Source organism: Ammodytes marinus, assembly GCF_949987685.1.
Source record: "Ammodytes marinus genome assembly, chromosome: 14".
Lineage (NCBI taxonomy): Eukaryota > Metazoa > Chordata > Actinopteri > Uranoscopiformes > Ammodytidae > Ammodytes > Ammodytes marinus.
The window spans coordinates 12664031-12677953 of record NC_137218.1 but is presented as its reverse complement, the minus strand read 5'-3'; the positions used below and the strand labels follow the sequence as shown (position 1 = coordinate 12677953).

The window sequence follows — 13923 nt, the reverse complement described above, 5'->3', positions numbered from 1 at the left end:
TCAGTGTAAAATATGAATACTGAATAATAACAAAAAAAATAAGTCTATGCTCTATACAAATTAATCAAACATTTCTTCAGACTTCGTATTTTGTTCTTTTGAAATAAAATATCGATTACATGTCTAATGTAATATTTCATGTTGCACTGATGTTTTCGCCATAGATAGTAAATAATAAAATAACTGGTTTTCGCCAGTCTCGGGCTCTGCTCCCATTGGCCAAGCGCTGCCCCACGTGGTTGGGTAGTCACGCGCTTTCCAAGAACCCGTCAGGAAGAAGAAAAACAAAACAAACCCGAGAACGAGCAGCAACAAGCGCGTGGACTCCATTGAAAAACGAGCCTTATTATCTGCAACTCCAGAACCCACGAGATGTCCAACACACGTCGAGACTTATACGTGGGCGTCTTAAAAGTGAGTAGGAACGTTTTTTGATCCGTTTTTTTGGCGAAGTTTGCTGGGCAGCGACTCAGTGTTTGGCGGAGGATTAGCTCCGCAGCTAACGGGAGGTCGGTTGTTGTTGTGCATAGGGCTACAGCTGGGATGAGGAAGGGGGCGGCGGACGGAGGCCATACTGACTGAGAGCTGGGGGGGGGGGGGGGGTGTAAGCAGGGCTTGTCGTTGTTGTTAATACAAATAATCACATTTTAGGGGAAACTGTGGTTTTAATGTGCAACGCAGTTTGTGGACCTCGTGCACGGATAGCCTACTTAGCCTACGTATGAGATAACGCTTCATGTTGGTCTGAGAAGATATTTCGGCAGCTCTCAAAATGTCACTCGAGCTACAACTGTCCAAAACATAATCCTGCTGATTTATTTGAGTTTATTTTTTCAATACTTTTGTCCTCGCGTATGCTCCTTAAAAAGGCCGGAGTGCAGTTAAAACCGCACTTGGGCCTATGCAAGGAGATTGGCTTGTACGCTACTTTTAAACTAATCAAATCATGCTGCACCTCTCTCTTAACAACACAATCACTTTATTCGCTTTAACATGTAGTTGAGCTGAATATTATTTAACTGTGCTTTGTGGGTTAGTGTGTGTCAGAGAAATGGCCAACACTTGACTTTTTGCAGGCAGCGTGAGCACTCTTCTGTAGGTACACGCACCACGCCCCCCAACACAACAAAAAACTCTGGACAGACAGAAATTTCCATGAAAATTACTCACCCGAATTTAATTTATGTTTACACAGAGGAGACATCTAGGTGTAGCGATTTCTTCATAATGGTGGATTAGTTTGGATTTCCACATAAACAACCCGCTGAAATATTTATAGGGCATATAGACGTTTAAATAACGTGTTTCTTCTTTCGTTACAATAGTAACAATCACGGATTGACATGCAACATTGTGTTGTACTAAGGTTTTCCGGTAGATGGTTAAACTTTAAATATGTTCTAAATGTAGTTATCTAGGCCACGGGCATGTAGGCCTCCAACTTGTTTATCTTCCGCCTCAACCTAGATTGAAACGGACTGCTTTAGTATGAAGCAGCTCCAGGGAGTGACAGTCGCAACGGCCATTCACACACGCTTGGAGGCGGGTCGTCGACTCTGCTCGACCAATAGGAAGGAGGGATTACGTGGGAGTTGCCGACATGGGTTAGATTGAGGTTTGTTTTGCTTTGCTGAGGATCTGTGATGAGTGCAGAGGATCTGTGATGAGTGCAGAACACTGAGGACGTTCAGGTCTCTTTTTGTGCTTTTAATCAATGCTTTTAAATATATACCAGCCTGATAAATGTGGTGGGTATGTTGATATGCAAGTGTCTGTGCTCTCCGACTGTGACTCTCAAACAAACTAGTGAATCCATCCCAAGGAGATGCAGGGTTTGTCTCTTTCTATGCTTATAAGAAGGTTCAGTTGAAAATTATACTTGTATATTTTCAATTTCTTTTACTGTTTAATGCTAATTTTTTCAGTGCAAGTGTGTTTTGCTACGGGCTTTGTGGTTGTTTGTTGGAGGTTTTGGGGAAATGGCTAATCTCATTGTTCTTTCATCAGCAGCTGCAGTGTCTGCATCAGAGCAGGTCATCCATTGATATTAGGCTCCTTCGAGCCCAGTTGCGGATCGCCTCGTAAGTAGACGAGAGTAGCCTAGGCTACAGATACTACAACCGATTAGAAACAGGAAACAACAAAACCAAGAGGAGTAGGCCTAAACAACAAGAAATTAGATATATCGCCCCAAATCTTTATCTTGCTTACATTTATTAAAAATAAATCTGCTTACAAGTACTTGCTGTTTAAATCTGTTTATAGTGCAATACTCTTCCACTTGTGGGGCATCTTTGTGACTGAAGGGACATATCTCCCTAACCATACAATCTATTGTCACCTCTTTAATTCAGTAACCTTGAATTCTTTTATCATATTATATTATATTATATTATATTATATATATATATATATATATATATATATATATATATATATATATATATAAATACATATATATATATATAAATACATATATATATATAAATACATATATATATATATATATATATATATATATATATATATATATATATATATATATATATATATATATATATATATACTTTATTGTAGGAGCAAAAAAAACAATTAAAAAAGAGGAGAGAAGAAAGATATCTAATATAGATACAGTACACATAAAAGAAAAATGAATAAGAAAAAATAAATCCATTTTTGATTGGGTGAAATAAGCAAGCAGGTGACAGTGGGGCTGTTAATTCAATATTGGTAACTATGTATTCATTATGTAACAATAATCATCGGAATCGCATCGACATATATGATCACAGCATCGACATCATCTTTGATCATTTTAAAAAGAATTCAAGGTTACTGCAATAAGAAAATGTGTTCACTTTTTTTTTAGGTTTTCAATCCAATGAAGTTTTCCTCTGTAACAGATTGAAAATGTATTTGATAATTTTGACTTTTGAACTTTCCGTATTTTTTTTCTTCAAATATATCGGAAAAACTTTCTTATTTATATCATGATACCAATTATAGGCACAAATAGGATGAATTAAAGAGGTGACAATAGATTGTATGGTTAGGGAGATATGTCCCTTCAGTCACAAAGATGCCCCACAAGTGGAAGAGTATTGCACTATAAACAGATTTAAACAGCAAGTACTTGTAAGCAGATTTATTTTTGTGTTGTCTTATTTGCAAGTGTTTCAGCTCAATGATTACCTGCATATTAATCAATTTATTATTTGTATAAATAGGACCACTATAACTTCCTATATCATATTTATAGTACCAAGGGAGAAATATGAAACCTCCTTTCTTTAGATTGTAAATTATTTTTCACTTAAAAATAGGCTGATCTAATAAATGTAAGAAAGATAAAGATTTGGGGCGATATATCTAATTTCTTGTTGTTTAGGCCTACTCCTCTTGGTTTTGTTGTTTCCTGTTTCTAATCGGTTGCAGTATCTGTAGCCTAGGCTACTCTCGTCTACTTACGAGGCGATCCGCAACTGGGCTCGAAGGAGCCTAATATCAATGGATGACCTGCTCTGATGCAGACACTGCAGCTGCTGATGAAAGAACAATGAGATTTGCCATTTCCCCAAAACCTCCAACAAACAACCACAAAGCCCGTAGCAAAACATACTTGCACTGAAAAAATTAGCATTAAACAGTAAAAGAAATTGAAAATATTCAAGTATAATTTTCATCTGAACCTTCTTATAAGCATAGAAAGAGACATACCCTGCATCTCCTTGGGATGGATTCACTAGTTTGTTTGAGAGTCACAGTCGGAGAGCACAGACACTTGCATATCAACATACCAAAATCATCAAAACTTCCGACCTTTACATCTGTTATTGAGCATCTATATCTGTCTGTTGTCACGCTGTACACACACACTTTTCAGACGAATAGATTATTGGCCTTTCATGTTATTTGCAGAGATTGTAAACAGGATGACATCTCCTGCTAGTTATCTTTGTAGCAATCAGGAATGGACTGCTATCAGTAGGTAACTCGTTCCAAATGAGACACTGCTCTTTGGCCTACTTGGATCACTTCCAATATTATGCGGCGGGGATTGAGAGCCGTGTGCAGCATGATAGTAGAGCGCAGCATAGTCACAACTGAACTTACAGAGAGGGAGGGAGGGAAAGATACAGTATATTTGGTCTTCATTAAGCTATATGTTTGTATTGATTACTGCTTGATAGAGCGTTAAGTTATTTCTCAAAATGCTCAGGTGAGCTACCAAAAAAAAAAAAATATATTACATGAAACTTGCTGATGCATGTTTGTAATGTTCAGAAGGCTGCATTGTTGACAGCTGTGCAAGTGTGAACCTGACATTGACACAGGAAACCGCACATTTGTTTAGAGAAAAAAAAGCATCATTCTGAGAGAGGACAATCGCATTTGCGCTTGTCCTCAAGAGTGATGCAGCCACACACAGTACATCATAACAACATAATCAAAAGTAAATCACATTAGTGAGAGTGAGGGCAGTGTTTTGTTACCTCGGCTAGGTGGGGTAGAAGTTGGCCTTTGATTCAGATTCAACCAAAATGGTCTATGTCTAATGTACTTCTGAGATGAAAACAATGACACTGCAAAAAATGCTGTCCTGTTGTTCCACTACTTCATCAGTTTTAATCTAACTTTTTTTTAGCGAACATTACTGTGTGCACTTGGTTTTGACATCGCATTTAGAAGGGAAGAAAGAAAACGTTAAAGTCTTGAAAAGTAGGCCCTGGAGAAAATCTGACATTTTGAAACTTGTACAAGAACACTGTCTTCGGGATTAGACTGAGACCCTAAACCAAGCAAAATCCCAGAGCATAACGACTAAAAGGAAATGATCTAATGCTTCATCGCTGAACTAAGTCTGACCATAGCCTGAGAGAGAAATGCAGCTCTAGTCTTTTAGTGCCTGTCAGGCTCGCTAATAAATATCCAGCTCTAAGCCTGTGATGGCTCCTGAGCAGTGGGTTGGATTGTATTAAATTCTGCTCCCGAAAAATATTTGATGCGGCGTTGCATGGAGAGAGTTTCTTCCTGTTCTCTGGCTCGGAACAAAAGCTTTCGGTTTTCTTCTGTTGAAGAAGAGAGAGAATGTCTGGATTAATGTTGGTGGCCATATGTTTCCTCATTCTGCTTCTGCTACAAGTCAAACCAGTCACAGCTGAGGGGTATACTACGAAACAAACTCAACAGAGCCCGGCTCTCTTTTTTTGATCTGGTTCAACATAACACATACCCTCGCTCAGAGCTAACCGGTATCACAAAGGAAGTTATCAACCTCTTATGTTGAACGAGGGTTTCGGCTTCAGGCTCTGTGCTTTACACAAACGGACTGATTGCGAGCAGCTGAGTAAAACAAAAGTGTGTCGCCAACTTCATTCAAGAGGAAGAGTTTGTCAGTCTGAATTATTACAGCAGAAAACAGAGAGCCGAAAAAAACTCTTACTGCAAATAAGGAGAGTGGAATGCTGCCAGCATGGAAATTATTTATTTATCTTGCCGATCGTTCTCGCAGTGCGTAACGTGACATTATAAAACAATGAAACGTTGAACTTGGATTTAAACACTATACCATTTAGCCTAATATATATAGGCTACTTTGCTATATTTATAGCACTACGCCTATAGTCCCACACTTAAGAATGTAATTTAAGTCTGACACTGTCCCCAAATGAATAGCCTATGGAAAATCACTTTAGTTTTGCGCCACATCATAATGAATACAATTTTGATTTAGACTATTAGCCTTTTATTTGAATCTTACAAATACCAATAGGCCTACATTAAAAAACCTGTAGTCTGTAGTCTGCAACGATGTCCGAACTGTGACAGCTGTCACCTGTCACGTCCCAACTGTAATCGCTACTGATGAAAAGAAAGAAGCCCACAGTGAAATAATGTTGCAACCTGTGATTTTATAGAACGCTTTATTAAGAGCCAGTGTGTGTGTAGATCGCCAGGTAAAATCATTTGAGGTGAGAGCATAGAGTGGCGCTGCATACAGTAGGTCTAGGCTATTTAACATTTTCTGCATCAATAACTGTATGCATGTGGCAAAAAGCCCCAGCGCGATGTGACAGTTCACTCTGCTGTAAGCCTTATGTCACGGCTTCGTTTCGTTCATTATATTACTGATCAATAAGTTTACTTATTCAGGGTTCGACATAACGTATAGCCCGATGGCCCGGGGCCAGTAAAATCATATGCAGGGCAAGTTGATTGGCCAGTCACTGTCCCGCCCGGGCCAGTGACTGGCCAATCACAGTTCAGTATCTTTTTGTAGATTACCTTTTTTGTAGACTATCATGGTTCATTGAAATGCGCGTTGAGAGTCGTAATGATAGCAGTGTTTATTTAAGACTCAATATAATAAACCTAATATAAAATATATTTTTTAATGAAAGGCCAGTGGACAACCGATACGTGGGCGTTTTGACAGGCGGAGCAAGAAGCGGGTGCACTCTCGCTCCGTTGGCAGAGCTGCCCACCGTCCGCCTGCGAGTCGACACATCAATCGACTTGCTTTGCCCCCTTTCTTTCTTCCCACAGCAGAGGTTGAGGTGCAGAAAGTGATAACTGCGCTTTTCCTTATCTGCCACCGTAATGTTACAGTATTTGCATACAAGCCCCAATGGTAATACAAATGAGAGGCGTTATTTAAACGCTGTGAATGCGTCTCCGGTGATTGTGTCGGTTGTAGACAGAAACGAACGAAGGGACTCCGCTCACTGTACAGTTCCTATAGTCGCGCAGTTTGGCACTGTGTTTTCAGGCTCGAGACATTCAATCAAATCGCGGAAGTCTTTCCCATTGAAATCACTAACGGGGAGAATATCCCCGGTTATTATTTTAGCCACAAACCACAGTTCATCTGCGCGGCGGCTCACTCGCTGGCGAGATCACACGGTGAAACGCTGCTGTGATCGGACGAAGGCATTGTGTGTTTCTAAGGTGATTTAACGTCTTAGTCTTAGACGAGCGTTTAACTTCTGCTGCATATTTTGCACTGCATTGTTTTTTATCAATAGTTTGAAAAAATGGTCCCACACCGGACTCTTAATGTGAAGCTGACACTTCATGGAGAAGTGACACTCCTGCAGCGCGCTCACGACCAGACGTGAACTCACATACACGGTGAAATATCCCATTAAAAAACGGCATAACCCCCTGATTTTCGTATTTCTATTCTATTTTTAAAGTCAACTTGAGCGCAAGTGGAAAACCGGTCATTCGGTCGACACATTCACATCCCTAATGCATATAGAGAAAGTAAAAAACAGCCTACCACACCACAAAGAATGATCAGACCTTCATCTCTTATTTTTTTTTTATGTTTGAACATGACTTCTGCAGGTGAACTATTCATTAAACTGCCCAAATTCAAGAATAAAAACAATCAAAAATCATAAAATCAAACTACTGGACTTTAAAATACTGGCCGACTCTTTCAACATACTTTCAGTTGTAGGCTTCTAATTCAATATGTTTGCCTGGTTTTATATTATGTGTATGAGCAATATCAACATTTCATATAATTAACTAAAATAAAAATAACCAAATCTAAAGGGAATATCTATACTGTTACAGTATAGATATTCCCTTTAGATCTGGTTATCTTTCTTTATTTTTCTAATACAGGTATTATAATTATTGACACTAAATTATGAAGAAAAAAAAAGTGTGTGCAGGGCCAGTGAAAATATACAAGGGGCCAGTAAAACTCAGATCCACTGGCCCGGCGGGCCAGTAGGAAAAAAAAGTTATGTTGAACCCTGTTATTTAACGAGTTTCCTCAGTGAGAATGTATCGCTCAGACAATATAGTCAGGTCCGCGGGATTTCAAAATGTGTAGATCAAAATTTAAGATCAAACTCTGAAACAAACTGGTCTGAGCAGGTTAGCCGTGCGGCCTCTGTTACCACGGTGATCTAGCCAGGTAGAAAGAGAGCCACCTTTCGTGATACTGAAGACTCTGGCTTTAGACTCAACAGACCTCGCTCAGCCCTTAATCTCGCTTCGTAGTATACCCCTCGGGTGTGAAAGGAAGTCGGCATATGATAATGATCACAAGTTGTATTTCAGTGGCTGAGCTTTCCAAATGTTCTGTTGTGCATGAAGAGAGTATGTGTGTACATGTATATTCATGTGCAGACACTAATGTGTGCTTGCATTGGAGGGTTGCTTGATGTGTTTTTTTTTGCCACTTCCTGTCTGTATGCAAAGTGTGTATACACAGGGACAGAACTCAGGGGTGTGAGGGTTAAGGTTGAGTTATTATGACCAGAACTTATTCATATGAACTTGTTTGTTTGTTTGTTATCAACCCTATTCATATCACACACAGTTCCTCCACTTGCACCTCGGTGTGTGGAGAAACAAACAGACTCCACAACTGTGGCTAAAATGTACATACATGTTACTGGTGGGTTAAGTCTTTGTTTCCAGCCCCATGACTCTTATGCGACTGCTCTGTGCTCTCTCTATCTCTGTTTTTACCACAGACCTGAAGCAAACAGAGAACCACAACAGACCAGACCAGGTTGAGCCTAGTTACTAACCCACCCCATCCCTTCTCCCCCCTCCCCCTCAGCCCTGAAGGCTGATTCCACCAGTGCCAGGTGATAGCCTCTTTTAGCAGTTATCTATTATCACACAACCTCGCACCACTGGGACCGGACCGGACAGGAGGCCCAGAGTTTCCGATCGTTGGAGCCCTAAGCTGTGTCTGGCTATGCCTCAGGTAAGAGGGAGGACACAGGGAGGCAGACTGTACACACAGGGCATCATTATTAGTTCCATGAGCCAAAAGGTATGAAACACAAACCGCATGTAAGAAACCATAATGTTGGTAATGTGTCTTAACTGACCGACTCAAATGAACAAAATAACAGACCAAAACATACAAATTCAGTGAAAAATTTAAACAAAGCAGCCCTTCAGTAAACAGACAGACAAAATCAGAGATTTGAAACATGGAGGGACTGACCCTGGTTCAGTATGACTTCCGTAGATGCATCCAAACAGCTGCTGGGAGCAGATGGGCGAACAGTGACCAAGTTAATTAAAGAATATGTGAATTCAGGATCCCTCTAAATATATGGATGAAATGACTAAGAGTGTTGAGAGTGAACATCATTTTAGATTTAAGCTTTTTTTCCCCTTCTCTTTGGTGCTGAATTAACAGCAATATTTGATACTTATATTATTGTTGGCCATTTTAAACCCACAAATATCTATTTTCGAGGATCAGTCGGGAATTATGAGACAAAATAGTAGTATGCTGCTAGCATTTATAGCAACAGTTATTGCATAGGCAATATTTAGAAGCTATTACTCCTCTGATATGTTGGGTCATCATTTCTTTTCCCTTTTTTATTATACTATTGTGTTGCAGCCTAGCGCTGGGGGAATGGAGCCTCCTTTTGCAGACGACTTTCAGAACTACTCTTTTGCTGACCAGGCCTTGACCAGCACCGACTTGCTCGCCACCAGCTCTGACCCAGATTTCATGTATGAATTGGTGAGTAGGCTAGAAGCGCGCGCACACACACACACACACACACACACACACACACACCCCTCGCTAACCATCCTTTGAGCCTGACTTATTTTCAGATCAGTCACAGCTGTTCACGCTGCGCTGTCGTTGAACTGCATCTGAATGAAGGATCCAAGTTAAAGATCATTGAACAAATAAAGAAACAGTCTGTCAACTTTAAAGTGCTATAATTACTGTCTGGGTTTCCCTCTGCCTTTTGATGCAATTAAAAAAAAAAAAAAATCCTTCTCAAATTTCACTATGGCTTACATCAAAACACTGATTGGCATCCAAGCATACTGATGATTGCTACCCACTCGGCATCTGGTCTGTTGTGGTACAAACGGATCCCCTCTAAGCAACTGACCGCGAGTGGCCGATACAGAGATGCGTCTTCTGATGCGAGACATCATGGAGGAGTAGTTACTAGTTTGGCAAACTAGCGCAAACGCATACAGAAGCAACAAGCAGAAATGGTCACAGTGAGATGTTAGATGATGAGCTGCAGTTGACATGCTCATGCTCACTGTGGTTTTGCGAGACAGAGTACGCCTCCAACGCATCTTGAAGGTAAACGGCTTCTTTTTTCACCATGCCACTCTGTGTGCAATGGAAAATCACCTGCACCATGCCAGCGCAGCTCGAGAGGTCACAGTTGCTCAAGGCTCAGCTCTGCATGAGTATCCCCACCTGTATGGAAAAACAATATTAGGTTACCTGGTACACAGCCCACAAGCTCCCAACAAACACCAGGGATAAAACTGTTATTTAAAGGATGGTAAGTTTCATGGGAATATTGCATATTTTGACTTTTTTAAATTAAGCTCTACAAAAACAAAATTGTGGTCAAAATTGCTGCACAAACTTTGGAACATTCAACAAGACCGGAGAGAAATGAAGTTTGTCATCACCTAAATAGCGTGAAGCCATTGTTGTGCCTTTTTCTACTATGACAAGTCAAAACGTCTGAGGTTTTGGCAAAAAGCCTTATTTACAGCAAACTGCTAGTCATAGGAAAATGTTTCAGTTTTTTATTAACAGTCATAGTATCAGTAAGATTTGTATGGATATAATTTCCATTGAAAAACTATGAATAAAAATGTGCCTGCCGTCAGCTCGGCTCGTGGTATTTGAAACGGAGAGGTCTGGTGCCTAATTGTTCTACAGCCCTGTGACATTTGCCAGGCTTACCGGCGATTGTTAGGCGGCAGCTTTAAAACAGACGGCTCACCTGTCACAACTCATGCTGTCAGCTGCAGGTGTCTACCTCAATTTACCGTCTGCTGTTGACCAAACAACTCATTTACTCTCACCATTGTAACATGTTAATGAGATGATGGAGCATTGGAGGATCTGTTATCTTCTTCAGCCCCACTGTTAGTTTTCACAGAGGACAGATACACTCAACAAAAATATAAACACAACACTTCCACAAACGCTCCCATTTTTCATGAGATGGACTTAAAGATCTAAAATTCATTTCAGATACACAATTGTACCATTTCTCTCAAACATTGTTCACAAATCTGTCTAAATGTGTGATAGTGAGCACTTCTGCTTTGCTGAGATAATCCATCCCACCTCACAGGTGTGCCACATCAAGATGCTGATCTGACATCATGATTAGTGCACAGGTGTGCCTTAGACTGTCCACAATAAAAGGCCACTTTGAAATGTGCATTTTTTTGCTTTATTGGGGGTCTGGGGACTCAGAACCAGTCAGTATCTGGTGTGACCACCATTTGCCTCATGCAGTGCAACACATCTTCTTCGCATAGAGTTTATCAGATTGTCAATTGTGGCCTGTGGAATGTTGGTCCACTCCTCTTCAATGGCTGTGCGAAGTTGCTGGAGACGGCTTATGGTGGAGAAATGAACATTCAATGCACGAGCAACAGATCTGGTTGACATTCCTGCTGTCAGCATGCCAATTGCACACTCCCTCAATGCTTGTGGCATCTGTGGCATTTTGCTGTGAGACAAAACTGCACATTTCAGGGTGGCCTTTTATTGTGGACAGTCTAAGGCACACCTGTGCACTAATCATGATGTCAGATCAGCATCTTGATGTGGCACACCTGTGAGGTGGGATGGATTATCTCAGCAAAGCAGAAGTGCTCACTATAACACATTTAGACAGATTTGTGAACAATGTTTGAGAGAAATGGTACAATTGTGTATCTGGAATGAATTTTAGATCTTTAAGTCCATCTCATGAAAAATGGGAGCAAAAAAAAAGTGTTGCGTTTATATTTTTGTTGAGTGTATGTGTAAACTCTTTTTACTTTATGTTAAATAATTAGGGCTGTCGAAATTAACGCGTTAACGCAGGGTGATTAATTTCTGGAATTAATGCATTAATTTTTTTAACGCATGCGTAGAATGTTGCGGCTGATCCAGGATCAGCAGCTGCACGCGGCCAAACATAGCAGCACGCTAGCCTATGTTTTGAACTGCTAACGCCCAAGTCTGTGTCCCGGGCGGCAGTTGATGTCGGAAGCAAAAGGAGGAGAAACATTGTCTGCGTTGTTCAGCCCTAAACATCATGTTTTCTTCATTATTTTCTTATGAACTCCATCTCTGCTGTAAAGACCCCAAAGATCTGGATATTGGACTGTCTTTCATCCTGGGCAAGTCTACATGTACCTGAATGAGAAACTACTTAAAATGTCTTAATCTTACTTAGATGTCGTCTCACTACAGCTCCACACACATTCACCTAAAGGACAGGTGCTGGTTTAAACGCATTGCAGTCATCTCTGCCAAAAAGTCCTTGTGACAATGCTGAGATTGTAAAGTGCAAACTACATTTTAAAGCGGTGGTGGTCCTAGGGATGTGTCTTTAGTTTTGATGCCTTTTGGCTGCTCCAGGCCCCTTTAATATATATATATATATATATATATATATATATATATATATTAGAGGTGGGCATAGATTAATTTTTTTAATCTAGATTAATCTAGATTAATTTTGGAATTAATCTAGATTAATCTAGATTAAAATGGCTCATTTGAATTCATTCATAATATGTGTGTGCTCCCTAAATAATGACTCAAAGTAAGTCTTTGAGAACGTGTTTCTCAAGCCAGGTGGCTTTCATTTCGTCATCAGAACGAGTGTCTAATTATTGCGAACAAATAATATTCTAACAATTTAATCAGATATAAGGCTAAAAATCACAACATTGCACTGTTTTTTGTGCTTAAAAAAACGAAAAAACTAATTTGTTGGGTATAGGCTATAACAGAAAATAAAGCCATTAATTTTGTGCTTCAAGTGAAACATTAAATATTATTTTTACATAAATGATAAAGTCCTTATAAACTTTTCAAGAAGCTGGACTAGAGTGAATATTGGACAGGCTTTATAGGTCCATGGCTTTTACCTGTGGGACAGCGCTTCACCTAACAGCTGGCTGCAACACCAACCTACAGTCTATTGTGCGACGGAGAGCTAGTTATCATTAGCATCAGCGTTAGCCGACATCACGGCAACAGCTGAATAATGTAACACATTACACAAGTTACACTACATGAAAACAACGGGCTGTAGACGCTAGAGTTATAATTGCGTGTAGGAAACATTGTTGAGACTGGAATTTCGTACCACAGCGGCCGTTCCATAATACAACACTCCCTTTAGCAATGGCTGAATATAAGACCTCCCTGTGCTGTGTATCTGCGGGAGCGAGTGGCATTAATAACTTAAAAACAGTAAACGTTTAACATGATTACGGGCTTTTAGATGCTTTAATCAGATGCCGAATTTATAAACAGACCATATTATTAACAATAAATTAAGTTATGTACATGTCAGTTACGTACATGGATACATTCATGAGTAAACATTGAATAGACCGATTTGTGAAGGGGGTTTGGCGCTGAGTGTTACATTAGCGATCCTGCAGCCAGGTGGTGTGTGTCGTGGGCAAGTGATGGAGAGAGAGAGCGGCGGGTGTGTGAGAGAAGCTTCGCTCCTGCAATAAAGGCTCCTCAAGTGTCAACAACGGCCCCCGGCTATTATTACCCGACCAGAGAACACACGGAAGGGGGTTCACCCTGACGGCGAACAGCCATCGGCCCTGGAGGGAACCATCTCCCCTGAGCCGAACAGGAGGTGGAATAAGAGATTAACGGCGATATTTTTTTTTATCGCCGATAAGAGTTTTGCGTTAACGCAGCACGTTAACGCCGATAACGGCCCACCACTAATATATATATATACACACACATACATATATACAGTATCTCACAAAAGTGAGTACACCCCTAACATTTCTTCAAATATTTCATTATATCTTTCCATGCGACAACACTGAATAAATGACACTTTGATACAATGTCAAGTAGTCAGTGTACAGCTTGTATAACAGTGTAAATTTACTGTC

At 40.2% G+C, this 13923-nt stretch overlaps 1 protein-coding gene across 1 annotated transcript in view; it reads left to right on the top strand.

Moving 5' to 3' along the window:
• Positions 1-295: 295 nt before the first annotated feature.
• crebrf (creb3 regulatory factor) overlaps positions 296-13923 on the top strand; it is a 28783-nt gene continuing 15155 nt past the window's right edge. Inside the window, exons 1-3 of the mRNA XM_080041171.1 lie at positions 296-414; positions 8499-8737; positions 9392-9517. Of these exons, the coding sequence (XP_079897297.1) occupies positions 8729-8737; positions 9392-9517 (135 nt within the window). The 5' untranslated portion in view covers positions 296-414; positions 8499-8728. The remainder of the gene's footprint in view (positions 415-8498; positions 8738-9391; positions 9518-13923) is intronic.